The sequence below is a fragment of the Canis lupus genome, chromosome 8, assembly GCF_011100685.1.
Source record: "Canis lupus familiaris isolate Mischka breed German Shepherd chromosome 8, alternate assembly UU_Cfam_GSD_1.0, whole genome shotgun sequence".
Lineage (NCBI taxonomy): Eukaryota > Metazoa > Chordata > Mammalia > Carnivora > Canidae > Canis > Canis lupus.
The window spans coordinates 48,279,769-48,306,027 of record NC_049229.1 but is presented as its reverse complement, the minus strand read 5'-3'; the positions used below and the strand labels follow the sequence as shown (position 1 = coordinate 48,306,027).

The following is a 26,259-nucleotide window of genomic DNA, read 5'->3' as shown; positions in this document are numbered from 1 at the left end:
GGGGGAAAAAATAGCTTTAGGCAAGCTTTCCTGAAATAGCTTCCTCCTTCCCACACCCTCAGCCTAATTTCCAGTCCCTTTTTGCACTTTTCATTCATAGCAGGTATTACGACCTGAAAATAGATTTGTTCATTCTCTCTTCCCCCAGTAGACAGCCAGCTCCATGAGAGCAGGACTCAGCTGGTCTTGTTCACCACTGTCTCTCCAGGTGCTCAAAGGCCTGATGCCTCGGAGGTGCCTTTTTTTTTTTTTTTTTTTGGAGGTGTTTACTAAATAGTTATTGAATGTGAACAATGAATGTGTAATCAGATTCTTCCAGGAGCAGGACAGTGTAGTGGTCAAACAGCTGGTTCTCAAACTCTGGTTTGCTGTTTTCAAATGCAGGTTCCCGGCCCCAGTATGAAGGGATTCTGATTTTGCAGGACTGGTTGGGGCTACTGAATTTGTTATTTTTAACAAGTACCTGAGGTCGGGGGGCTGGTGAGGGCCGGGGTTGGGGGTGTGGATTCTGTGGTGGTAGATGCTAAGAAAGTTACTCTGAATCAGATAAACCTTGTTTTGTTTCCTTATCTCTTAAATGAGAATGACAACATTCTCAGGGAGTTGTTATGAGAATTATATTGGGTGATGGATGTAAAGCTCTTGGCATGATGCCAGTTGTGCAGTTAGCTACTGCTGTTACATTCATTATTATTATTCTATTGTCATGCCCTAGCTAGAGAATTTCTCCCTGAAGGATCTCTCTTAGGAATCTTCTTAAAGTAGGATCCCAACCAGCAAGCACAGCATCGCCTGGGAGCTGGTTAGAGATACAGAATCTCTGTCCCACCCCAGACCTGCTAAATCCAAATCTGCATTTTAAGAACATCTCTAGGTTATTTGTTTGCACAGCTCAAAGTCACATACGCTATTCTTTTCTTCCTGTCTCTTAGTTCTGCAGAGTCTGCTCAGGTTTGTAAGCCCTGGCACCACAGAGTTTGAATCCTTGACGGCTGCTTCTCATCCTTCTGAGTGCGGAGGAGGAACCCCTGGCTCACTCTGGGTACCCCTCCACCTGAGGACCTTAGGAGAAGGGATTCCCTCGCGGAGCTGCAACCAACCCTCTGAGCAGGTGCCCGTGGAGCCAGGGGATGGATCCAAACCCTGGCTTGCTTCCTCCTCTGTCCCGGGCTTGCTCCCACCTGGCACAGCCCTGTATGGAAGGCGAGAGAAGCCCAGTCCCCCGAGAGAAGGCCGGAGGCTCCCCCTTTGCCTGGAGCCCAGTCCCCAGCTCTAGCTTTGCCGACCCTGACTGGTTCTGGGATGAGAATATCCAGGCAAAGAGGGCCAGAGTGGAGACCATCGTCCAAGGCATGTGCCTCTCTCCCAACGCTCTGCTGCCAGACGGTGCTCGAGCCAGGGAGGCTGCATGTTGCCCAGAGAGGGCGCGGGAGCGGAAGAGGAAGCAGAGCCTTCCCGTGCAGCAAGGCCCCCTGAAGCCAGGCCCTGCTGGGAACCATGACAGCAGGAAAGGGGGCCCTCGGGTGAGAGAACAGCTCCATCAGCTGAAGCAACAGCTAAGACATTTACAGAAGCACATCCTGCAGGCTGCTGAGCCCAGGGACGCGGCTCAGGGCCCAGGAGGCTCCGAGACGGACAAGGGCCCTCTGAGTGTGAAGCAGAGGAAGGGCTATGGATCTAGGCCCTGGGTGGTGGGCAGTGACCACTACCAGGGCTCCCGTGGGGACCTCTCCAGAGAGGAAAAACACAGGGCATCCGACGTGGAATACGAGTCTGAGGAGCCCAGGTTCCTTCCGTGTGGAGCACGGGCTTTGCTGGAGATTCTGAGGAAAGAGTTGACCGAGGCAGTGTCCCAAGCTGTGGACTCAGTATTACAAAAGGTACTGTTGGATCCCCCAGGCCACCTGACTCAGCTGGGCAGAAGCTTCCAGGGGCTTGTGCCAGAGGGGAGAAGTGAGCCCTCCCCTCCCGAGAGAGGTGCCTGTAAAGATCTCTTTCCTTTGGCCACCTTGCCCAGGAGGGCCCAGCCACTGACCGGGGTCCCACTGCGAAACTTATCCCTGGCCAAGTCCTTGGATCCTCCTAGGTACCCTGTCTCCCTGAGGATGATCTCCAGATCCTGTCAGGGTCCCCCAGCAAACTGCCCTTTGACCACACCTTCCCAAGTCCAGGAAAATCAGATTCTCCGCCAGCTACTGGGGTGTGGACCCAGCAGTCACTGGAGCAGCAGTCTGCCCCAGGACTCGTCTTTCCAAAGCCATCCCTCCTCAGAGTCCGCCCTGCGACCTTGGGGAGCAGCCAGACTGCGGCCATCGGTTCTGAGGCAGCAGCAGTACCCCTTGCCCTTCGCTTCCCCGCCTTTGGAAAGACTGGCCCTCCTTCCCTCAGTGAAGCTGGAACAGGGTGGCCTGCAGGCTGCCCCGGATGTGCTGTCTTTACCTTCAGTCCATGTATCCTTTACTAGTAACTGAAGTGCTTGGTGCCACAGCCCAGAGAAACGGGAAGTCTGGAAGATGAGCAGAGTCGGGGACAGATAACCCCATGGCATGACATGGCTTTGCTCTCCCGATGGCCTTAATGTTGCTTCCAGGCTCTCCTTCCCTGTGGTTTGTAGTTACTAGGTTCTGAGAGGGTGGTGGCCACATTCTGGGATTTGAGGCTGCTGGGGAGGCTCATTTACCTTCTTCAGTGACACACTGGATTCCACCACTACTGACTCTTTCCTTTGGGTCTGAAAGAGTTTTGTTTGCTTTTAAACTCAAATGGGCTTCCAAAATATGACAAATGCCCTATGGGAAGAAAACCCCCATAATTTGGTTGTCAGTGACCTGTACACCTAGGCAGAGAGGGTCCGAGGAAGGACCTCATCTGAATTATGGCTTCCCCAATCTCTTGGCTCCACAGTCAAAAAAACATGCATTGTCCAGGTAATTCACAGGGAAACTATGAAGGACAAGAAATTTCTGAGGAAGATGGAAAAGGGGATGCTTTCCTGAGGGACTGGACCCAAGAGGCAGCCGGAAGAGATAAGAGGCCTCTAGTTTAAGGAACAGCTTCTAAGTGGCAGCTGAGAGGATGACCAGAGGTTGGGGGCTAGGCCTCTGGAGTGAGAGGGTGCCCACGGGCCAGGTCTGTAGGGATCTGGATCTTATTGTAACCCATAGGCAGACTCCACTCTTCCAAATAGTGTTGCCCAGAGTAATCCTCCCTCAGGATATTAATAGTTGGTAAGTTAGGGAAAAAAAACAGCTTGGGTAACTACTAGATGATTTCTACTGGTTGTTTAAATACTGTTTATTTTATTTTATTTTTTTTTCTTTTTTTTTTTTTTCTTTTTTTTTTTTAATTTTTTTTTTTCTTTTTTCTTTTTTTTTTTTTTTTAAATACTGTTTATTTCGACCACTGGGTAGTTTGACTGCGGGACTTCTCAGAACCTTTAACATGCCGATGTTGTATGTGAAGCTCTAAGAGGAGGTCTGCAACCTCAAACTCACATGACCAAAGATCCTTTTCCAACAAGCATCCTGGTAGGGCTAAAGTTCCTGACCACATTAGTTTGGATGTTGTTTTTTAAGAGGGTGGAGCTCCACTGCTGGTTCTCACGGGAAGCCTAGACTTGGGTCTCCAGAGGTCAATGCGTCTGTGGAGCTGCATATCCAGGTGTGAACAGTCATGTCCTTCTCCTGGGAAGCTGTATTTAGGGGCAGAAAGATGGGGTGGGACCCGTGTGGGCTCTGGTGTCCTAAATGCCATGAGCGCCCTCTTCTGGTCATAGGTGTTGGAAACACCCTTAAAGCTCGGGCACTGCCGAGAGCTGTCCAGGCAGGCAGGCAGGCCACGAGCAACCATGAAACCAACACGGAGAACACCTCATAGGCCACTACTGCTTCTCGGGCAGTAGGAAATCTTGGAGGTGTAGAGACAGATTGTTAGGACATCGCCTTGTAAGACAAAGGCTACCTGTCTGGGCCTTTGGTAAGAGGCTGGTGGTTAAAGTTGGACCATGGTGGAAAAAACCTAAAGGATTCAGTCCCCAAAAGTTCTCTGCTATACTTCCCTTGGGAGGGGCATGCTGATATTTCTTGGGCACCTACCCAAGGTGCCTAGCCCTGCTCCGGAAAATAAGGACTGGAACTCCGAGAGCTTTGGGAGCCCATGCCCAGGGCCTGGCTGCCAGGAGTGATTTGAGGCCCCTGGGCAGCATCCTGGTTCCCAACTATTTCCTCATTCCTGTTGCCTACCCTCGGTTAGAGATGTGTTCCTGGCCCAGGGAAGCTACAGAGAGCAAGCTACTTTGAAGTGTAAAAGAACTATCACAAACTTCTGCAACAGGCAGAGCAGGAGTGACGAGACAGCCAGTAGGGGGCAGCATCTGCTGCGCACCTTCCCTGCGGCAGGCAGTGCCAGCCGTTCCCATGTGCGTCCACCGCCACTTAGCCACAATTCTGGAACTCAAGAGCTCTGAAAATCCCTGTCATTTCTTCCCTCTAAGGTTGCTGGAAACATTTTTGGTGCCAAAACCTGACCTGCACTGATTGGAGGCTCTTTATAGACTATTCACTTAGTGTAAATAGCCATCCACTTTGCTGTGGAAATAGGAATGTGTTGGTTTATGGACTGCTGCCACAGCCCCTGCTCTGGCCATTAACTAACATATGGCACATGCACCGTGTGACCATAATAAAATAACAAATTCTGAAATCTGAACCCCATTTGGCCCAGAGTTTCAGATAAGGGGCTTGGGCCTGTGTTACCTCTTCATCCTCAAGCATCCACCCTAGATCAGGTGTCTGAGAGGCAGGGACAGAGAAAAAAACTAATCTGCCTAAAGTCATGAGACAGACACGGAAGAGACAGGATTCAAACCCAGGATCTGACTGCCAAGCACAAGCTTTAACTACCATGCTTACGTTTTAGAAATGAGGCCCAGAGAAGGTGAGTGGCTTGCACAAAATTGGTGGCAAAATCAGTATCTGAAACTGGGTCTTTGGACTCCTAAGTCCAGCCTTCTTTCCCCAGCATTTGTGAACCTTCGAGAAGGATAAGTAGTAGGTCAAATGAGGCAAGGGCAGCATCCTGGGTGCCATGCCAGTGGTAACTGTGATCAGTTGGTTTGGTCTCCTTTGGCTAAACTGGTATGTCCTATGGGAAGTCTTAACTGTCCTAAAGGTATACTCTCTGACCTGAACTCCAAGCTTACTCTGTGTCACGCTTTGCACCCAGCCCCAGGACTCTCCCTGGGAATGCTATGTGTTATGTCGGAATCTTTATTTCCTTCCCACACTGGTGCAAGACAGTCACACCACAGCCCCCTGCTCTTGTTAGCAGACAAGTGATCTGTTCTCAGGGTGAGGTATGGGGTTGGAACATAATTTCCATATTTTGGTACAGATTAAGGTTGACCATCCAATCACTCACTCGTTCCTTCAGCCAACAATCATTTATTGAGCACCTACTACATTCCTAGCACTGGGCTAGGCGTGTGGAATACAAAGATGAAAAGATAAGATCCTTGCCCTCAAGGAGCTCACATTCTAAATGGGGACACAACAACGTGCGATAAAACTTCCAGGAAGGTCACTGCTACAACAGAGATTTGTACAAAAAGCCTCAACAGCCCAGGGTAAGGAAGGCCTGATTCAGCAAGGAAATATTTCACAGGGAAGGGGTGAGGGAGAGCTCTGCCAGCCATGCTGGGAGCACGCACAGCCAAGAAATTCAAGCTTCCTGAGCCAAAGCAAACTGGGATCTGGTACTCAGGCTGGTTAGGCATTTGTTGGCTTGAACACTGCAAAGGGAGCTGTGAGAGTAGAACAGGGACCAGTCAGCTCATCTCATTTTACAGACAGGGAAACTGAGGCAGAGAAGGGGAAGGAAATCTCTATGTGGGGTTTTGAGATCTGGCACAGACTTGCCATCTCTTCCCATTCTATTCTGAAAGCGCGCGCACGCACACACACACACACACACACACACACACACACAAAGTACAACAAGCTGAGATCCTATGTGCCACAGAACTTTTACACATCAAAATGTTTTTTAAATTCTGCAAATCTACCGTACATATATGGTATTCAACATCTGGAAAAAGCTCTCTCTCTCTTTTTTTTTTTTTTTTTTTTTAGTTTTTTTCAGTAAGCTCAAGCCCAGTGGGGGTCTTGAACTCAAGACCCCAGGATCAAGAATCATGTGCTCTACCGACTGAGCCAGCCAGGCACCCTAAGAAAAAGTGTATCTGATCAGACTTCATAGAGACAAAAAAAATGGAACTAATACACCATTCAACCAGAAAAAAATAAAATGAAATAAAATAGAAACCATAAGGAGCAGGACAATTCATTATTTGGATAAATTGATAAAAATTATCTGACAAACTGGTGTTAGTTTTCCTTGACGCTGAGATAAATCCAGGAGGGCCTAAATCCCGGTCACTTGAAGAAGGCCAAACTGATGTTTTTCTTCACACGCTACCCCAGCTCCAACCTCCTGAAGGCTTACTTCCCTGATGTCCAGGTAGAGTCATTTATCACCTCTGAAAGCCTCTGCAAAACTCCCAAGAGGCACTGGGTTCTGGCCAGTGGGAGGCAAGCACTTCAGGTCCCCTTCATGTTGCTGATGGCATCAGTAGGATTTCCAGTTCTGGGTTGAGACTCTGCATGAATAACTTTGGGCCACAAAGATTAGGTATCTGAATTTTAAACTTTTGAGCTGTAGATATTCCCAGAAACAAATGGGTAGAGGGGGGTGAGGGAAGGTGGCAGGGAGAGGGAAACATTAGTAAATGGCATCTCAGCCTAGTGTTTTGTCTCTACTGTGGAGACCATGAAAAAGAAAGAATATATAAAGGGTTGTACACTGTCTTGTTTCCTTTTTTTTTTTTTTTCCTCACTGTCTTGTTTCTATTCAAAGTGCTACCTTTCAAACCTGATTGAAGGCGCAGAGAGATCGAGTGTGACAGGAGAATCAACCTCTGGTGGTTGGAACCAGACCTTGCCTGTTCCTGAAAAGCTTCTGAGGGCCTCCTCTACCCTGGGTGTTGGGATTGGGCTGCTAATATTTTGTATCTACATCTTTGCATTTTTTTCAGATCTTTCCCTCATATTCAGTTGCTCAAGTGGCTCCTGCACCAAGCTCTAATTTCAATTCATTCTGCAACTGTATGGTTGCTACGAACTGCTCTCCAATCTACACCTTTATCCCTTCTTTTTGCACTTGACCTGACAGAAGGCTCTGGGGCTGCCATGCACAGCAGAAACATCTGGCTTTGACCCCAGGTCCTCCCAATGTTATACTAGACACCATGGAAAGCTTTTCATGGGTAAAAAAATTTAAAAAAATTTTTTTAAGTCATAAATCCAGTATATCAAAAACATTTTTTTCCTTCTTTTTTAAAATTAAAATTTAATTTGCCAACATATAGTATAACGAAAACAATATTTTCTAATAGCCATTGTAGCTAATTGAGATTTTTCTGTGTATAAGTGAATAGGCTAGGAAAACAGCTGTGGCTTCTTTTTAAAATAAAGCCCTTTTTGGAGTGCCTGGGTGGCTCAGTTAGTTAACCATCCAACTCTTGATTTCAGCTCAGGTCATGATCTCAGGGTTGTGAGATCAACCCCTGGGTTGGGGACTGCTCAAGATTCTCTCTGCCCCCCACCCCTTCCTCTCTAAAAAACGAAAGCCCTTTTTAATGGTGGTTGAAGCCCTCCTTATTAAGCCCTATGCTGAACTGGAAGCTGAGCACCTCATGGTAAACATCTGACCTGATGGAGCCTATTGTTTGTACAGTTCAACCGCTGCATAACCTCCCAGATGATCAAATGGTTCAGCAACTTCCGTGAGTTTTATTACATCCAAATGGAGAAATTTGCCCGGCAAGCGATTTCAGATGGTGTCACAAACCCCAAAACGCTGGTGGTACTCCGCAACTCAGAACTTTATCGAACTCTCAATATGCACTATAACAAGGGAAATGACTTTGAGGTAAGACCATATACTTGGGTCCCATGAGGTCTGATGATTGCCTTCCCTTTGTGATTGAGTTTTAGAAAAGATCCCCTTCTGTGTCTGTCCTTAAGTCAGTGAGAGCCAAGGCAGCTTGGGGCCAATGTCTGTATTGCCCACAAAGATAAGACTCAAGATCTTCTTTTAGGCAACAGTTGGATGTCACAAGATGAATATACAGCCAGTCTTCATTCTGAAACTAAAGCAGAAGTTGACCAGGTGTTGTGCCATTTTAGATTTAATACTCTGTACTGAAAAGTTCCATAGCTTGTTGACCTTTTCCCCCTTCTATCCAGGAGGCACACCACTAAATGATGGTAGCACCTAGACTTGGCCTCCACTTTCTTTACAATTTCTGTTCATTTCATCATTTGGTTCCTTTTTTCTCATTTGAACAGTTTTATTTGTGGGCCTTTCATGGCAAGTCACCTCAAATCCTTTCTTTCTGTAAATACTGAATAAACAGGACTCAAGCTTCTTGGTCCTTTGGGAATCTCTATGAAGGCACACTGGTGGCACCTTAGAGGTAAAGCATCAGTAAAGGGGGAGCACATGGCCTAAATGTCATCCGTGACAACTTCTAATCTAGGCACGCATTTCCTTGTGTGCAGCCGACAGCTCTGCTGGACTGTCATCCTGCTCTGTAGGTCACTGACTACATTCCCCTCTCCTTGCCCTTTTCACTAGATTCTGATACCTCCAAAAAGGGAAGAACTATTGGCATCTACTAGATGTTCAGTCATGATATGTTTGGAAACTTAAGCCTCCTTTCTGAGGCTTCTGGGGTCAGGGGGTGTGGAGGGGGAGCAGTGCTGCCTATGTTTCCACATGGGGTGGTCATTTGGCATGCAGTCCTGGCCAGCCCTGGGCCAGGCTGGATTTAGAGGACCTGTGGGACTCCCCCATCATTTATGGTGCCAGTCTGTGTGAGGTCCTGGAACATATTCTTGAGTCCCCTCAACCTCATACTTGGCTTTGGAAGCAGGAATGATTCCAAGTCTTTTGGATCCAACTCCAAAAGATATAACAGTTGTAAATTTGAGGGCATACCTTTCAACATTAGGCACTAAGGAAAAGAATAAAAACCTCCTTTGAACCACAAATATAATTTCAATCAGAGTCAGAGCTTCCCACTTACTAAAAACATCACCATTAGTAGAAGCAGCTTTTCCTACAAAGTAGAGTGCCCCTCATATGCTTTTTCCCAGGGCTGTCTCACAGGGACCATCATTTTAAGGTTTGTACATGATGAGAGAGCAGGGGAAATTCTTAGGGCTGCAGAAATCGAGGGCCAGGAGAGTAGAGATGCTCTTCTCAGCCCGTCACCCAAGGAACAGGCAGCATTGAGGTCTGCACAGCATTAGGGCTCCATAGCCTCATGTCTTTTCTTTCTTGTGGGTCTCTCTGGGAATGCAGGTACCAGATTGCTTCTTGGAAATTGCCAGTTTGACGTTACAGGAGTTCTTCAGGGCTGTCTCCGCGGGGAAAGACTCAGATCCTTCCTGGAAGAAACCCATTTATAAAATTATTTCGAAACTGGACAGTGACATCCCAGAGATATTCAAATCTTCCAACTATCCTCAGGAGCTGTTTCGGAACTAAGATCCCATAAAGTGAGGAGCAACTGGCCAGGGTTTCCTGGGTTTGTCTTAAATGGCAGTCAGTATAGCTGTAGGCATATAAAAAGGGCATAAGGAGAAACCCCCCACATAGGTACCATTACCATTTCTGGTACTTTATTTCCTTTTTCAGAATCATTACAGGCATAATCTTAACTATAAAATATATCAACCAAATGCAATGGTATGTTTGTAGCATATTATGAAAAGGGCACAACAGTTTGTAATCAGAACTTAAATCTTGACTCCACTGTTTTCCAGGTGTTGTGACCCTGAGAACTTTGCCAGGATCTCTGCATCTGTAAAACCAGGTTGGGAGGATTAAAAGATGTTCTGTCTTAAAGCCCTCTATGAAATGTTACTCACTACACAAATGTTAGTTTTCTGCCCCCCCCCCCCTTGGCTTTCAGATAAAATTATCTTTTGTGTTTTATTTTTACACATTTCTGGGTTTAGTTACCTATTTATGGAGGTCCACCTCTTTGCTAGACACTTTCAAATACATTATCTTTACACTTTTCACTCAGAAAAATAGATATCTTCATTTGAAAAATAACCAAACCCAAGTTGTAGAGCTGTGAAGTAACTTGCCAAGGTAATAAGGCTAGGGTATTTGGGTCAGTGGGGATGGCCAGGGGTATGGAGGTACCCAAGCCCTTCTGATGCCAGACTCTATGCAGGACTACCTCATGCTGCTTTTTTGTGATCTCAAACAGGCCACCATGCCCAGGAAGCATCCAGCACTGATGGGGCACTGTCATCTGACAAGCCCTGCCCGACACTCAGGAATGCTTCATCACCCAGGATTTTCACTGATCATTCCAGCATGCCCAATGCAAATTCTCAGCTAAACTTGAGTGTTGCTGTTCATTCACTCATCTGCTGTGAGTTTATCAATGAGAAAACCCAAGTAGGCTCTAGATGGCTAATGCAACTGATGCCCTGACCTCTTATGTACAGAAGAAACTGAACTTCAGACTTGGAAGCTGGAAGGGGCCTTAGGAGATCACCTGGCACACCTTGCTTAAGAGAGGAAGGAGGGAACTGAGGTCCAGACAGGAGACATGCACAGCCTGTGCACAGTCTCACAGACGACGAACGGCATAACTGGGAGAAATATAGCAGCAGATGCAGAAACAGAAATTCTCCCACTCCATAAGGAAATTACAGAAATTCATGAAATCAACATTTTTTTCACCTATTGGCCCAACACAAATTGTGACTCACTCTGAGCATAGAGGCAAGACATGCGCAAAGCTGAGTAACTAACTGCATTTGTCTTTTACACTAGTCAGAGCCAAGTCTCTATAAGCACTGCAAAGGTGTGCAGGCTGGATTGGGGGGGCCACACAGAGCTCAGGGCCAGTCATTCTTTTTTTTTTTTTTAATTTTATTTTATTTAGGGCCAGTCATTCTGATGAAAGGATGTCTGTGACTTCATTAGCCTACTTCTCCATCCACACAAAACACGTTTCTATATTCAACTACTCCACTTCCTTGACTTTTTGGGTGAGCTGGATAAGAGGAGATAAAATCCCTGAAGATGTATCAATATAAAAAGATATGCAAAATGTCTTCCTTTTGAATATTCTCTTACTTCAAACAGCTGAGAGGAAAACCAAAGCAGATGTATTCAACCCAAACCAATCTTTTCAGGTTGCTTTAAGATTATTTCTAAATATCCTTTAATACATCGGGCTCCACTTAGATGATCTTTGCCATATTTTCTCCCACAATGTTCCCTTCAAAAATGAAGCAATCTGCCAAATCTAAGTTTTAAAAGTAGGCAAGCACGGAGTATCCTGAGCAAGGGAAGTTATCTGTGGTTGGAGATGGCAGAAAAACCCACTATCCAGAGTGGTATTACATAGTCCTTGAAGACATTCATGGGAAACAATTCCAAGTTCACATGATTGTCTGATACGGAGCAGCCATTTTCTGTCCCAGACCTGAAATTCATTAGCGTGTGTTTGAAAGATGAAGCCAAGTCACCTCCAGGGCAGTGAACCTTGTCCCAGGGACCAATTAGATGAAATGTACAAGCTCAAATTGAAAACATTTGTGTACCCTGGTCCTTCCAGGAAGTGTTCTCCAACCACTGACCTAAACACAGAAGAATGTATAAATATACATGCTCTGCCAATAGAAGAATTCTCATCTTTTATATTTTTGTTTCTACCAAGTATATCTTCTTTCTCTGTTGGGAACACACTTTGAGCTGGTTATTAAGTTCTTTTAGCTGTCATAACATTGCCAGAGGGCTGGCCATTCTTTCCATTAAGGTATTTATGGGCACTATTCTGTTCCAAATCAGGCATTTTCAAAGTCTGGTCAAACACTGCATAATTGTCTAATCCTTCAATGGTAGAGAGTAGGACCTGGACCCTGGTTAATGATGATGGCGCTATCTATTAGGGAGTTAATGCCCAATTAAAAGCAGGCAGTTAGTTGGCATTGCATGCAGGAAAAGGTTCACTAGAAACCCTATTTCAAACATGGCTTCACATAGTACACATAGCTCCAAACCAGGTTTGCACACCTCCTGGGGAGATGGATGATGCCTGAACTGTTTCCTTCCCATCAAGGAAGGGCTAAGCCTACAGGGCAGAGGGAACAAAGCTCTCTAATAAGGTTCTGCACCTCAACCCCATCACTTTTGGGAGGTTCACGGGTCCACTTTAAAAAATAGCCTGTCTTCGTTTTTAGTAACAAAATACAGAATACAGAAAAAAAATAATTTAAGACAAGACTTCTACAGCATAACTTTACATGTACCTTTAGAAAATATTTCTTTTAAAAATCCTTTTAAAATATTTCTTTTAAAAATCCTTTTAAAATTACCTTAAATTATGGTAACCAGTTTCCTGGATGAAATCCTATATATTCTAGATTTTCAAAATCTTTGACTCTAGCTCTTTTTCTTTATAGTTTTGACTCTGTAAAGTAGATCAAAAGTTTCATTATATGTGCATTCAAAACAAAATAGAAAATTTAAAAACCTTTTGATGTTTGGAGTTTTTATACAAACTCCATTAGGCATTTGCATAGATTCACATAATGCAAGATAATTTTCTCAAGACTGAGAAAAAAAAAACCAATAATGAAAGAGTGATGGGTATGACATCACTAAAGAACATGTTGGCTAAAATAAGTTACAGTTCTGTCAGGCTGATGATTAAAATATGCACATTTGAATTTGAGAAGTGCTCTACAATTCTTAACAATTGCTTCAGGGCTTGATACTTTGGAAGAGAACATAAACTTGTGAAAATATAGCAAATATAATACTTGTTATGAAAGTATAAAAATATTCTTGGTCAGATTTAAGTATATATAACACACAATGTAAAGAATGAGCTCTGATGACCTATTTGAGTATTGATAATACACGCTGTATCTCTGAGGTAGATCATGGTACCTACAATTTAAATATATGTATTAAGTGCTCACCTGTGGAAAAAGATAATTCATGAAGAGTATTTTTCAGGGGGACACAATTCCTATTGACAGGGGGACACAATTCCTATTGACAAGAAAAAATTCTTTCAGACTACACAAATCTAAAGTATGCAGGAGTTGAATGCTAAAACAAACCCCAGAGGTTAGCCTCCAGAGAAAGAAGGGAATGTCTGAGGAAACGTTGAGAGGTAAACACAATGAAAACAGTAAGAACATCCATCCTGTGCCTCACCAGTTCACACATCTACCCACTCTGAGGAATTGGCTTCCTCCTTCACCAACAGTCTTCTGGGTTTGGTTTCTCACAATCTCACCCCTTCATGCACATAGACTTGTTTTGCTATTTCCAAATCACCCCTCAAATATATATCAGGTCATAGTCTTCTCTTTGAACCACCCTCCTCTTCATTTACTGACTTCTGTGGCTCAAGCTCCTATTCCTTGATAACCACTTCTGGCCTGGACATTTAGCTTTGAGCAAGAATGCTGTCTCTACCTTAACATTTTCCCCACTTTATCCTCAGCATCTGATCTGCCGCCCTTCCTCTCAACCAATACCTTTCTTAGGAAGAGTACTGCAGTTAAGCGCAAGAGCCCCAGAAGCTTGTTTCATCAGGGCTCAAGCACCTACTAGCTATGGATCTCTGCAAGTTACTCTCTTGGCCTCAGCTTTCCCATCTGCAAAATGGAGATAACAAAATAGTATCTACCTCACAGTAATGTTTGAATGTTTAGGTAAAATAATACATGTGAAATTCTCAGCCCATTCCGACTGCCCAGTATGATCTTCGCTATATTATTACTTAGCAGTCCTGAACTGTTAGCAAAGTCAGGAATTTGGATTGCTTTACAGTGGAAAAAGATTTCTCGGGATCCCTGGGTGGCGCAGCAGTTTGGCGCCTGCCTTTGGCCCAGGGCGCGATCCAGGAGACCCTGGATCAAATCCCACGTCGGGCTCCCAGTGCATGGAGCCTGCTTCTCCCTCTGCCTGTGTCTCTGCCTCTCCCTCTCTCTGTGTGACTATCATAAATAAATAAATAAAAAATAAAAAAAAAAGAAACCCGAATATGTTAAAAAAAAAAAAAGAAAAAGATTTTTCTCTCTCTCTCTTTTTTTTTTTTTATTTATGATAGGCACACAGTGAGAGAGAGAGGTAGAGACATAGGCAGAGGGAGAAGCAGGCTCCATGCACCAGGAGCCCGACGTGGGACTCAATCCCGGGTCTCCAGGATCGCGCCCTGGGCCAAAGGCAGACGCTAAACCGCTGCGCCACCCAGGGATCCCCTGGAAAAAGATTTCTTAGCTTAAGAATGGCCCTGGGGATCCCTGGGTGGCTCAGTGGTTTAGTGCCTGCCTTGGGCCCAAGGCGTGATACTGGAGTCCCAGGATCGAGTCCCGCATCAAGCTTCCTGTGTGGAGCCTGCTTCTCCCTCTGCCTATGTCTCTGCCTCTCTATGTGTCTCTTATGAAAAAATAAATAAAATCTTTTTTTTTGTTTTTTTTTAAATAAATAAAATCTTTTTTTTAATTTTTATTTATTTATGATAGTCACAGAGAGAGAGAGAGAGGCAGAGACATAGGCAGAGGGAGAAGCAGGCTCCATGCACCGGGAGCCTGACGTGGGATTCAATCCCAGGTCTCCAGGATTGCGCCCTGCGCCAAAGGCAGGTGCCAAACCGCTGCGCCACCCAGGGACCCCTAAATAAAATCTTGTAAAAAATAATGCAAACCTTAAAAAAACAGCTCTGATGTGTGACGTTATAGGCCCAAGACATATTCTGAATATTTTTACTATAACCGTGCAGTAAAGTGCACTAAGAGCTGTGGTGACATCATAAAACTTAACTTTAAACCGAGATGTTAATATTTTCTGAGAAGGAAAGAAAATCCAGCTAAAAAAAAGCCTTGTGCTATAAAGTCTATATGCATTCCCTCATTTACTCTTCATAACAATCCTATGTTGACCTGTCTATTTGGCACATGACATAACTACTATTGCTATTTGCCAGTTGGTTACTAAAGGCTTGTCGTTTACAGGCCAATACATAGTCTGACACTCTTAACTTTAAACTTAGTGACTAAATGTAGTATTTCTAAAATTATTCAACATGCCACATATTTTTTTTAAGATTTATTTATCATGACAGAGAGAGAGAGAGAGGCAGAGACAAAGGCAGAGGGAGAAGCAGGCTCCCTGCTGGAAGCCTGATGCAAGACTCCATCCCTAGAATGAGGATCAGGCCCTGAGCTGAAGGCAGACACTCAATCACTGAGCCACCCAGGCATCCCTTAACTTGCCAACTGTTTTTTGGGGCTGTATCAGTGTCCACTGAAGAGACTGTTTGGCTTGGATCTTTTCTTAACTCCTGTACAGTTGTTCAAAACATCTTTGCAGCTGTTCTACTCCCTAAAACACTGGGTGCATGTATAGGGGGAAATACACTGACACAACCATGCTCTTCTAACATTTAAAATATATGTTCAAGGGCAGCCTCGGTGGCACAGCAGTTTAGCGCCGCCTGCAGCCCGGGGTGTGATCCTGGAGACCTGGGATTGAGTCCCATGTCAGGCTTCCTGCATGGAGCCTGCTTCTCCCTCTGCCTGTGTCTCTGCCTCTCTCTCTCTCTCTGAATGAATGAATAAATAAATAAATCTAAAATAAAATAAAATAAAATAAAATAAAATAAAATAAAATAATAAAATAAATGTTCAAGATCACATTTCCACATAGATAAGCTTGCTTTTTTTATTTTTATTTTTTTTAAGCTTGCTTTTTTATTGCAGATAAACTGGCCCCTTTTCTGGTTCTCTTCATTTTATAGTCATTAATGTTGATAATCTTCCTCCTCTGCTTTTTTCATGAATGTGGGTTATCTTTTTCAGAATATTTAAGACTTTAAGGTTTTTTGGCTACTCTGTTCCAAAATAAATGGACTTTTTCAAACCCAGTGTTATGAGACAGTGGGATTATCAACTTGATGCTTTGCTGAGTTCTTACTATATTAAATCCCTAAAAAAATAAAACCTCCATAATTATACCTGGTGGCATGTATTCTTTATAGATACCCCAAAGATGCTTTTGCCCAAGATTACTATCTTGATGTTTTGACACTCATTTCTCATCACATATCCCATTACTTCATCAGAGCTGAGCTTACTGGGCCAACCAGAATTTTCCAACCAACCAACCAACCAGCCCCAGAACTCTTCTCTCCTATAGGATTCTTGCTAAAAATAGAATCAGAAATAAGAGTTTCCAAGAAAGACTAGGGTGCCGGTATTAGAACAACACACATATAAGCAGTTTTGTTAGATTGTAGATTTATCAGCAAATACTAGGAACAAAAGGTTTAATGGCACTGAGTTTATACTCCTAAACACCAGTTTTGATATATTAGGTGCAAAGGCAATTAAGATCCTTATGCCCTGTAAATGGTAGATAGGATCATGTATCCTTAAGCTCTGGAGACAGCAATTACCTAAAAAACATATGTGAGACAGAGTTTAATTATGTTGACAATGCTTAGAAGATTCTACTAAGTGACTGCTTCTGTTTCTTTATTACAAAATTATATCTAGTCACTTCAAACACATCAGGGCATTTCTCTGGGTGAGGGGCAGTCTTCTGTTTCAGGAACCACAAAGATGCATCATTTATTGAGCAAGTCTCCAATGTTCTAAAACTTGGCAGAGAAGGAACTTTCTAGTAGTCTATTGCTGTTGTGCCAGAATTGGTGGATCTGCCCCCAAAAGAAAGACCAATAACAGATTTTTACATTTTGGGGCATAAATTTATCATTTCACTTCCTTCATATAAAGTGACCATGATTTACCTCCTCAAAACATAGTCCTTGATAAAAACACCTTTAATGATGATCAAATAAAAGAAGAAAAGTCACTTTCTGTTGCAAAAGCTAAGCTACCTATCCCTACAAAGCAGCAGTCCCCCAAAATACAAAGTCCTGAACTCAAGCTGGTGATGGGACTACAAGCAAAACAACTCATTCCATACCCCTTAACAGTTCTTCAAGTCCCATGTGGAGCACAGTATCTGGAATACAGAGGTGTTACATGAAGTTACGCATGATAACATTGCACAGAACCACACACACACACACACACACACACACACACACACACACACACACTGCTTTTAAAATAAAAAATCTGAATAAGCTCTGTGGAGTATTCCAATGTCAATTTCTTGGTTTTGAGACATCTCTGATTCATATAAAATGTTACCATATGGGCGGACTTGGTGAAGGATGCATGAGGATTTTCTCTGCACATTTTTTGCACTTTCTATGGATCTATAATTATTTCAAAATACAAAGTTAACCCCCCCACCGCCACACACACACCATGTAGAATCAGAATCTTTGGTAGAGTTCTACTTAAGGACTAATGTCCCTTAAGTAAGAAGCAAATAAAAGTCCACACCACCATAAATAAGAGTGCTTTTATAAGGACATTTAAAACCATAAATAAGTATTTTAAATACCAAAGCAGGCTAATTTAATAAGGTACATTCTAGCTTCTTAATTAAATATCAATTTTTCATTTTGTTACGGTTTACTTGGTTTTGTTCTGTGTACACAGATAATCAGAACTATCAGCTAATTCTGTGCTCAGAATCAAGTCATAAAAAAAAAATACTTGTCCTGCCTACCCAATGCACTTGTCTTCTCCCATCTATGACCCCCTCCACAAATCTAACTTCTCCTCCAAACTTTCCAGTTTAAATGACATTGTACCACAACTTACTTCTGTTGTTAAGAAGCTTCACCACAACTTGAAGGGCTATGGCTTGTTTTCAGGCCCAGGGGCACATATGTGTTTCATATTAAAAGACATTTTAAATCTTGGCTTTTATTCGCTCCCAATAAGCCAGATTCTCCATGTGCCTAGACTATTTCTTGTCTATCAAGCACCTTTGGAAACTGCATTAACTTTCAGGCTATATGGATTTTACTTTGCACTTAAGGAGTTTCATTAATTGTTACTAACAAGTATCCTTCCAACACTTCCAACATCTACCACACCTGCAAAGTACTAACAGACCAAGGCCCTTAGAAATTATGATTAATGAACTTATCTTTAGATGGAGATAGAATAAATTAAACATCTCTTTTAGCCCTCTCGTTTTCAAACTTGGCTGCACGCTTGACCTACCTGGTAAACTTTAAAAATTACCAATGAGGGGATGCTCGGCTGACTCAGTCAGTAGAACATATGACTCTTGATTTCAGAATCATGAGTTCAAGCCCCACATTTGGTGTAGACATTACTAAAACAAACAAACAAAAAAAACTTTAAGGGATGCGTGGGTGGCTCAATTGGTTAAATGTCTGACTTTGGCTTGGGTCATGATCTCAGGGTCCTGGGATGGAGCCCTGCATCAGCCTCCCACTTAGCAAGGAGTCTGCTTCTCCCTCTCCCTCTGCCCCTCCACCCACACATGCTCTCTCCCTCAGTAAATAAAATCTTCAAAGACAAAAAAAGTTTTTTTTTTTTAATTACTTATGCCTGAGTCCTACCTCTAGACTCTAATTGTTTTAAGTATATCATTGTTTGAGCCTTGTTTTAACAGATCCCCAGGCAATTTTTAGATATAAAGTTTTATAATTACGTGCTCTAGCATAGGACTTTTCACATGGAACACTGTTTATGTTTCATTGTTTTTCCAAACATGTATACATAGAGAGTAATCTTATGTTCAAGTGCTTATGGAATCTAAGCAATTATTCAACCAGAACCATACCAGTTCTTGGTTTAAGGCCTTCACTGTCAATATACTTCCCTGACAATAAACTTAAGGAATGCTGTTCAGATCTTGGAGAGGCCCTACCGACATACTCAGATTCACATCTAGTGAAAGCAGAGGGATCTTATGAAAAACAGAACATCCTCAAAGTATATAATTAAAAAAATAGACTTAAGAGTCATGTTGGGTTCACAGCAAAATCAAGCAGAAGATACATAGATTTCCCATGTATTGCCTGCCTCCATATAAGCATTTAGGCTCCCTCATTATTAACATCCCCACCAGAATGGTATATTTGTTACAACTGATGAAACTATGTGCATCAGCATCACTCAAAGTCCATGGTTTTCATTAGTGTTCACCCTTTGTGCTGTATATTCTGAGTATGAACAAGTACAAATGACATGTATCTACATTTATGGTTATCGTACAAAATAGTTTCATTGCCCTAAAAGTGCTTCCCTTCTCACTAACCCCTAGCAACCAATCACTAATCTTTACTGTCCACATAGTGTTGCCTTTTCCAGAATGTCATATAGTTGGGATTATATAATGTGTAGTGTATGATTTTTTCATTTATTAACACGCATTTAAGTTTCCTCCATGTCTTTTGATGGCTTGACAGCTCATTTCTTTTTAGTGTTGAGTAACACTCCATTGTTTGGATATGTTTACTTAACCATTCATCTCTGAAGGATATCTTGGTTATTTCCAAATTTTGGCAATTATGAATAGAGCTTCTATAAACATCCATGTTTAGGTTATTGTGTGGCCATAGTTTTCAACTCCCCTAAGAAACTGTCAACTATCTTCCAAAGTGGTGGTATCCATGTTGCATTCTCACCAGCAATGAATATGAGTTCCTGTTGCTGCACATTCTCACCAGCATTTGCTGTCATCAGTGATCTAGATTTTGGCCATTCTAATGGTGTGTGTTGATACCTGTGTTTTCATTTTAATTTCCCTGAAGACATATGGTATGAAGCATCTTTTCATATGCTCATTTGCCGACTTTATCTTTTTGATGACCTGTTAACTCTTTGGCCCAATTTTAAATTGGGTTGTTTTCCTATTCCTGAGTTTTAAGAGTTCTTTGTATATTTTGGATAATAGTCCTTATCAGATACATATTTTACACATATTTTCTCCCAGTCTGTGACATTTCTCTTGACAGTGTCTTTCATAGAGCAGAAATTTTAATTTGAATCAAGACCAACTTATCAATTCTTTCTTTCATGGGTTGTGTCTTTGGTGATCTAAAAAGTCATCACCAAACTCATTTAGGTTTATTTCTATGTTATCTTCTAAGAGCTTTATAGTTTTATGTTTTACATTTAGTTCTATGATCCATTTTGAGTTACTTTCTGTAAGAGGTGTAAGGTCTGTATCTAGATTCAACTTATTTGCATATTGATGTCCAGTGGTTCCAATACCCTTTGTTGAAAATACTACCTTTGTGAACACCTGGATGACTCATTTAAGTGTCTGCCTTTGGCTCAGCTTGTGATCCTGGGGTCCTGGGATCCAGCGGGAGTCAGGCTCCCTGCTCAGCGGGGAGTCTGCTTCTCCTTCTGCTCCTCCCCTGGCTCATGCTCTCTCTCCTATCAATCTTTTTAAAAAGATAGTATTTTTTTTTCCATTGTATTGCCTTTGCTCCTTTGACAAAAATCGGTTGATTAAATTTATGTGGATCTACATTGGGATCTCATTTCTGTTCCTTTTATTTATGCCTATTATCTATTTTGTCTGTTTTTGTCTTGATTACTATAGCTCTATAGTAAGTCATGAAGTCAGGTATTATCAGTCCTTCAATTTTGTTCTTCAATATTGTGTTGTCTAGGGATCCCTGGGTGGCTCAGCGGTTTGGCACCTGCCTTTGGCCCAGGGTGTGATCCTGGAGTCCCAGGATTGAATCCAACATTGGGCTCCCTGCATGGAGCTTACTTCCCTCTGCCTGTATCTCTGCCTTTCTCTGTCTCTCATGAATAAATAAATAAAATCTTAAAAAAATATATTGTATTGTCTATCCTGGGTCCCTTGCTTCTCCATATAAACCTTAGAATCAGTTTGTCATTATTCACAAAAAAGTTGCTGGGAATTTGACTGGAATTGCATTGAATCTATAGATTAATTTGGGAAGAACTGACATCTTGACAGTTTTGAGTCTACTTATCCATAAACATGAATTCTCTCTGCATTTACTTAGTTCTTTGATTTCTTTCATCAGTTTTGTAATTTTCCTCATATACATCTTGTTAATTTAAGTATTTTGTTTTGGGGGATGCTAATATAAATGGTATTTAAAAAAATTTTTTTAAAGATTTTATTTATTTATTCATGAGAGACACAGAGAGAGAGAAAGGCAGAGACACAGGCAGAGAGAGAAGCAGGCTCCATGCAGGAAGCCCGACGTGGGACTTGATCCCGAGACTTGCTGAGCCACCCAGGCTGCCCAATGGTATTGTTTTAAATTTCAAGTTCCACTTGTTTATTGCTGGTACATAGGAAAACAACTAACTTTTATATATTAACTTTGTATCCTGTAACCTTCCTGTATGTATTAGTTCCAGGAGTTTGTTGATTCTTTTGGATTTTCTACATAAACAAGTGTCTTCTGCAAACAAAGTTTTATTTCTTCTAATCTGTGTATCTTTTCTTTCCTTCACTTGTCTTCTTGCATTATCCAGGACTTAACAAAATTTTGAAAAGCAGTGGTGGGAAGGAACATCTTTGACTTGTTTCTGATCTTATAAGGAAAGCTTCATGTTTCTCACCATTAAATATGAAATATATTAGCTATAGGTTTTTTTTTATAGTTACTCTTTATCAAGTTAAGAAAGTTCCCCTCTATTTCTACTCTACTGAGGGTTTTCAATCATGACTGGGTGTTGGATTTTGTCAATGCTTCTTTCATTTGTTTATATGATGTGATTTTTCTCCTTTAGCCTGTTGTGATGGACAACGTGTACTAATTTTTGAATGTTGAACCATACCTTGCATACGATCCCACTCAGTCATGAGCATAATTTTTTAAATACATTATTGGATTCAATTTGCTAATATTTTGTTAGGGGTTTTTGCATATATGTTCATGGAAATCCACAGTCTGCAGTTTTCTTTACTTGTAATGTCTTTGGTTTTGGTAGAAGGATAATGCTGGCCTCATAGTATGGGTTAGGGAATATTCCTTCTGCTTCTATCTTCTGAAAGAGAGAATAGAAAACTGGTGTAAATTCTTCCTAAAAAGTTGGGTAGAATTCCCAGTAAGCCTATCTAGGCCTGGTGCTTTTTGTTTTTGAAGGTTGGTTAAAAGAAATAAGAATAAGGTTTGTTAGTATTGATTCAATTTTCTTAATAGATACAGACCTATTTATATTGTCTATTTTCTCTTTTATGAGTTTTGGCAGATTATACCTTTCAAGTAACTGTTCTATTTCATCTAGGTTATCAAATCTGTGGGCAGAGTTGTTCACGGTATTCCTTTCCTTTTGATGTCATGAGATGTTTCGTGATGTCCATTCTTTCACTTCTGATATTAGTTATTTGTGTAAAGAACATTCTTTTATTTTTAAAATTTTATTATTTATTTAAGTAATCTTTATACTCAATATGGTGCTCGAACTCATGACCTTGAGATCAAGAGTGGTATGCTCCACCAATTGAGCCAGCCAGGCACTCCAAGAATGTCCTTTTAATAAAACCTTTAATACCTAAAAAAATGAACTAGATCCTCTCATGTAAAGTGGTTATTCCAGATTTCACCAAACTAATACTTTTTTTAAAAGCAAAGGTACAGTATCAAAACTTATATTTTCAAACTAGTATCAAACAGGATGTGTGATGTGAGAAAATATTTTCATAGTACTTATGGATCCAGTTGTCATAATTCCAAAGGGAGAAGAGAAAGAGTTGGAAAAAAGAACTTCACAACTAAGGGAGATAATCTTCTCAATTGAAAATTTAATTTCCCCACCATTGAAACACAGCACCTATTCCCAAAAACTTAATAGCTTTGATCTATGTATGGCTATTACTTTGAGTCTATTTCGCTTATCCTTATCAATTCCAAATTTACTCAAGACTGAATTTTAAAGTACCAAGAAAACAATTTTTTAAAATTCCCAGCCATTAAGTTAGGACTCTTTCTAAAATACACATACAGATTATTAGAAGGACATAAATGGAAGAATTTTTTCCTATGGCCCAATAATTAAATTTTTCTGTATTTTCCCTGGAAAATTTGAAACTATGCCCCAGAAGGGCATTTACAAGAATGCTCAATGTTAACACTGTCATGATAGTGAAAAACTGTCACAAATAAGAGAAATAATCTATGCTATATAGATATCATGGAATATATACTTACACATATATAATTTATATGTATGTGTGCATATATATATATACACACACACAGACATAAGGGGTTTGCAGACAACATGTAAAGAGTATCACTCACGTAAAAAAAACTTAACTAAACCCTTATAGGTACATATATATGTTTATAAATGCACAGAAAAAGATTTGGGAAGCCACATCCCAAAATGGTAACAGTAATTACCTCCAAGATTTTAAAATGTTTGATGCTCAACAGGGGTTTTAGTATTATCTATAGTATTTTAATTTTTTTAAATAATGAGAACGAATGAATTATTTTATGACTGGAATAAACTTGAAAAAGATAATGCCCCAAAATATAGTTTAAGAAATCAAACATAGCAAAAGTACACCCACCTTGACACTGACAGGTGCCAACAAAGAAGCTTTAATGACATGTATCCTCTCTCCCCAGTAGAAATAGTAGCAAGCAATGGAGAGTTATGAGTAGGACATTCTGGTCAAATTCACCTCTGGGTATGGCTGCTCAGCTGCTCCACTTAACCAAAGGGAATTCTTGCAGTCTTCTTTCTCTGGGATAAGTGTGTGCACACTATTTAATTGTGCACACACAGGTGCTCATCTGCCATCTTGATAAATGGAGGCATGGAAAGGATGTCACCCAAGGAGGAGGCAATATGCATGCATCCATGTGACAGCAACCAATGAACAAAAAATAACCTACTGCAAATTCAGCATTAGTATATTATGTATGTACTGCTATCTGACTCAATGAAAACAGAATTATTTACTCCAAAATGTTAGTTACCAGGTATTGGCCAAAATCTTTACATGCAAACTATAAGCTGATGTTTCCTCTCCTATTGAAATCTTCTTTGTCTTTCCAAAGTCTTCTATGACATATGTCAGAAGTCTCAAAATGATGGCCTGTAGATAATATGTAGCCTCCAGCTGACTTGCCCATTGCCACTACTCTATTGCCCCTATAGTATTTTGAAAAGACTTTATCACATAAAAATTGAGCTTTCCCTTTATCTTCATTTGGTAACACCTGGCTGGAGAAGAACGATCTCATTGAGATAGGGCAAGCACTCAGTCCTCACCATGCCCTACTGCCTCCCCAAGCTGAGAGCAGTTGCCTTTATGATTCTGCTTCCACTGTTGATTTTCTCAGAGTAAAGAAGAAAATGAACACTTGTACTTATATCTCTACCAAATGTAGGGACACTAAAGATACATAGTGTAGAATATTTTGAGAAAAATTGGAAAGAGGACATTTTCCCACAAGACTGAAGAATATTCCTACACGTCTAGTTTGCAAAGTATGTTCCTGATGAAAGAAGAGAACATGCCATTATGAAACTACTGGCCAATTCTTTCACTTACATCCATAGCAGGCATTTGAACTTGTGATACCTGGTTTATATAGTACTTATGGAAATGCCACCAAGTGGAAAATAGGCAGTGAAAAAGCAAACTCAAGAACTGGAGTTTTGGGGATCCCTGGGTGGCACAGTGGTTTGGCGCCTGCCTTTGGCCCAGGGCGCAATCCTGGAGACCCGGGATCAAATCCCACGTCGGGCTCCCGGTGCATGGAGCCTGCTTCTCCCTCTGCCTGTGTCTCTGCCTCTCTCTCTCTGTGTGACTATCATAAATAAACAAATAAATAAATAAAAATTAAAAAAAAAAGAACTGGAGTTTTGTGAATTACACATATATTGACCTATATGAGTTAACTTTATATTTAAATTCATTGCATCAATTCTAAATATGCTTAATGAGCATCAACTATACATAACAGGTATTGCATATTAGGTGTTGTAAGGATGGAAGAGGAGCAAAATAAAGTTTTTACCCTCTAGGAGCTGTATTTGGGAATGGGAAGGGATGGGGCAGAAAGACAAGACAGGTGTGTGTGTGTGTTATTCTACTAGAAAAAAATTAAGAGGAGATCATAGATCTACGGAAGGACATATGGGTTGCTTCCGTATCTTGGCTATTGTAAATAATGCTGCAGTAAACACAGGGGTGCATATATCTTTCCATTTTCTTTTGGTAAATAACCAGTAGTAGAATTACTAGGTCATTTGATAATTATACTTTTAATTTTTTGAGGAACCTCCATACTGTTTTCCACAGTGGCTGCACCAATTTACACTCTCATTTACAATAAGATGTTAATAATGTTGTGTTTGGTGACAGATGGTTACCACACTTACTGTGGTGAGCACTGAGTAATGTATAGAACTGTTGAATCATTATATTACAACTGAAACTGTGTATATTAATCCTACTTAAAAAAATTAAATATATGAAAGCCACATCCAAAGGCAGAGAGAGAGAGAGAGAGAGAGAGAGAGAGACCGATCATAGGACAAATCAAGCAAAACCCTGTGCTGGAAGGAAGAAGCAAAACAGGAAGATCAGAGAAAACACAGCTTTAGGGAGAATGTAGCATGTGATCCAGGCCCTAAGATACAATTTCTAAAGGAAATGGGAAATTTTAGGGAAAGCTGAGTATACAGTAAGTCACACAGTGTGCCTGTGGTATGTGTACACGTGGTAAGAAGAGTGGAAGAGGAAGCTGGAAAAGTAGCTGGGATCGTGTTACTGACGGATTTCACTGCCAAGCTGATGAATTTGTCCTTCATAAGATGGGTAACAGGGAACTTCCAAGTGAAGTAGGTTAAGATGCTTGTTGTTGGAGCTAGAGCAAATAGGCTAGTTATATTACATAAGAAATGACAAATTAGGGATCCCTGGGTGGCGCAGCGGTTTGGCGCCTGCCTTTGGCCCAGGGCGTGATCCTGGAGACCCGGGATCGAATCCCACATCGGGCTCCCGGTGCATGGAGCCTGCTTCTCCCTCTGCCTGTGTCTCTGCCTCTCTCTCTCTCTCTCTCTCTCTGTATCTGTCATAAATAAATAAAATATTAAAAAAAAAAAGAAATGACAAATTACAGAAAACAAAATTATTTCTATGAGCTATCCAAACTGCAAAACATGATTTCCTCTCCTCCATTCTTACACAAGAATACTCATCAAATTTTTAAGCTTCTGTAATTAAAAAGTA

At 41.5% G+C, this 26,259-nt stretch overlaps 1 protein-coding gene and 1 long non-coding RNA gene across 2 annotated transcripts; one reads left to right on the top strand and one right to left on the bottom strand.

Moving 5' to 3' along the window:
* The first annotated feature begins 957 nt into the window (after window positions 1-957).
* Window positions 958-9,800, top strand: PROX2 (prospero homeobox 2). The gene is given in 4 exon segments (XM_038545273.1): window positions 958-2,450; window positions 6,388-6,516; window positions 7,792-7,986; window positions 9,424-9,800. Coding segments are annotated over 4 exon segments (1,830 nt in total). The 5' UTR covers window positions 958-1,130; the 3' UTR covers window positions 9,610-9,800.
* LOC111097105 lies at window positions 5,422-9,508 on the bottom strand. Its single transcript, XR_005363530.1, has 2 exons — window positions 9,146-9,508; window positions 5,422-8,206 (listed from the first exon to the last, which is right to left on the bottom strand). It is a non-coding gene; the product is annotated as an uncharacterized LOC111097105 (long non-coding RNA).
* Window positions 9,801-26,259: the final 16,459 nt, after the last annotated feature.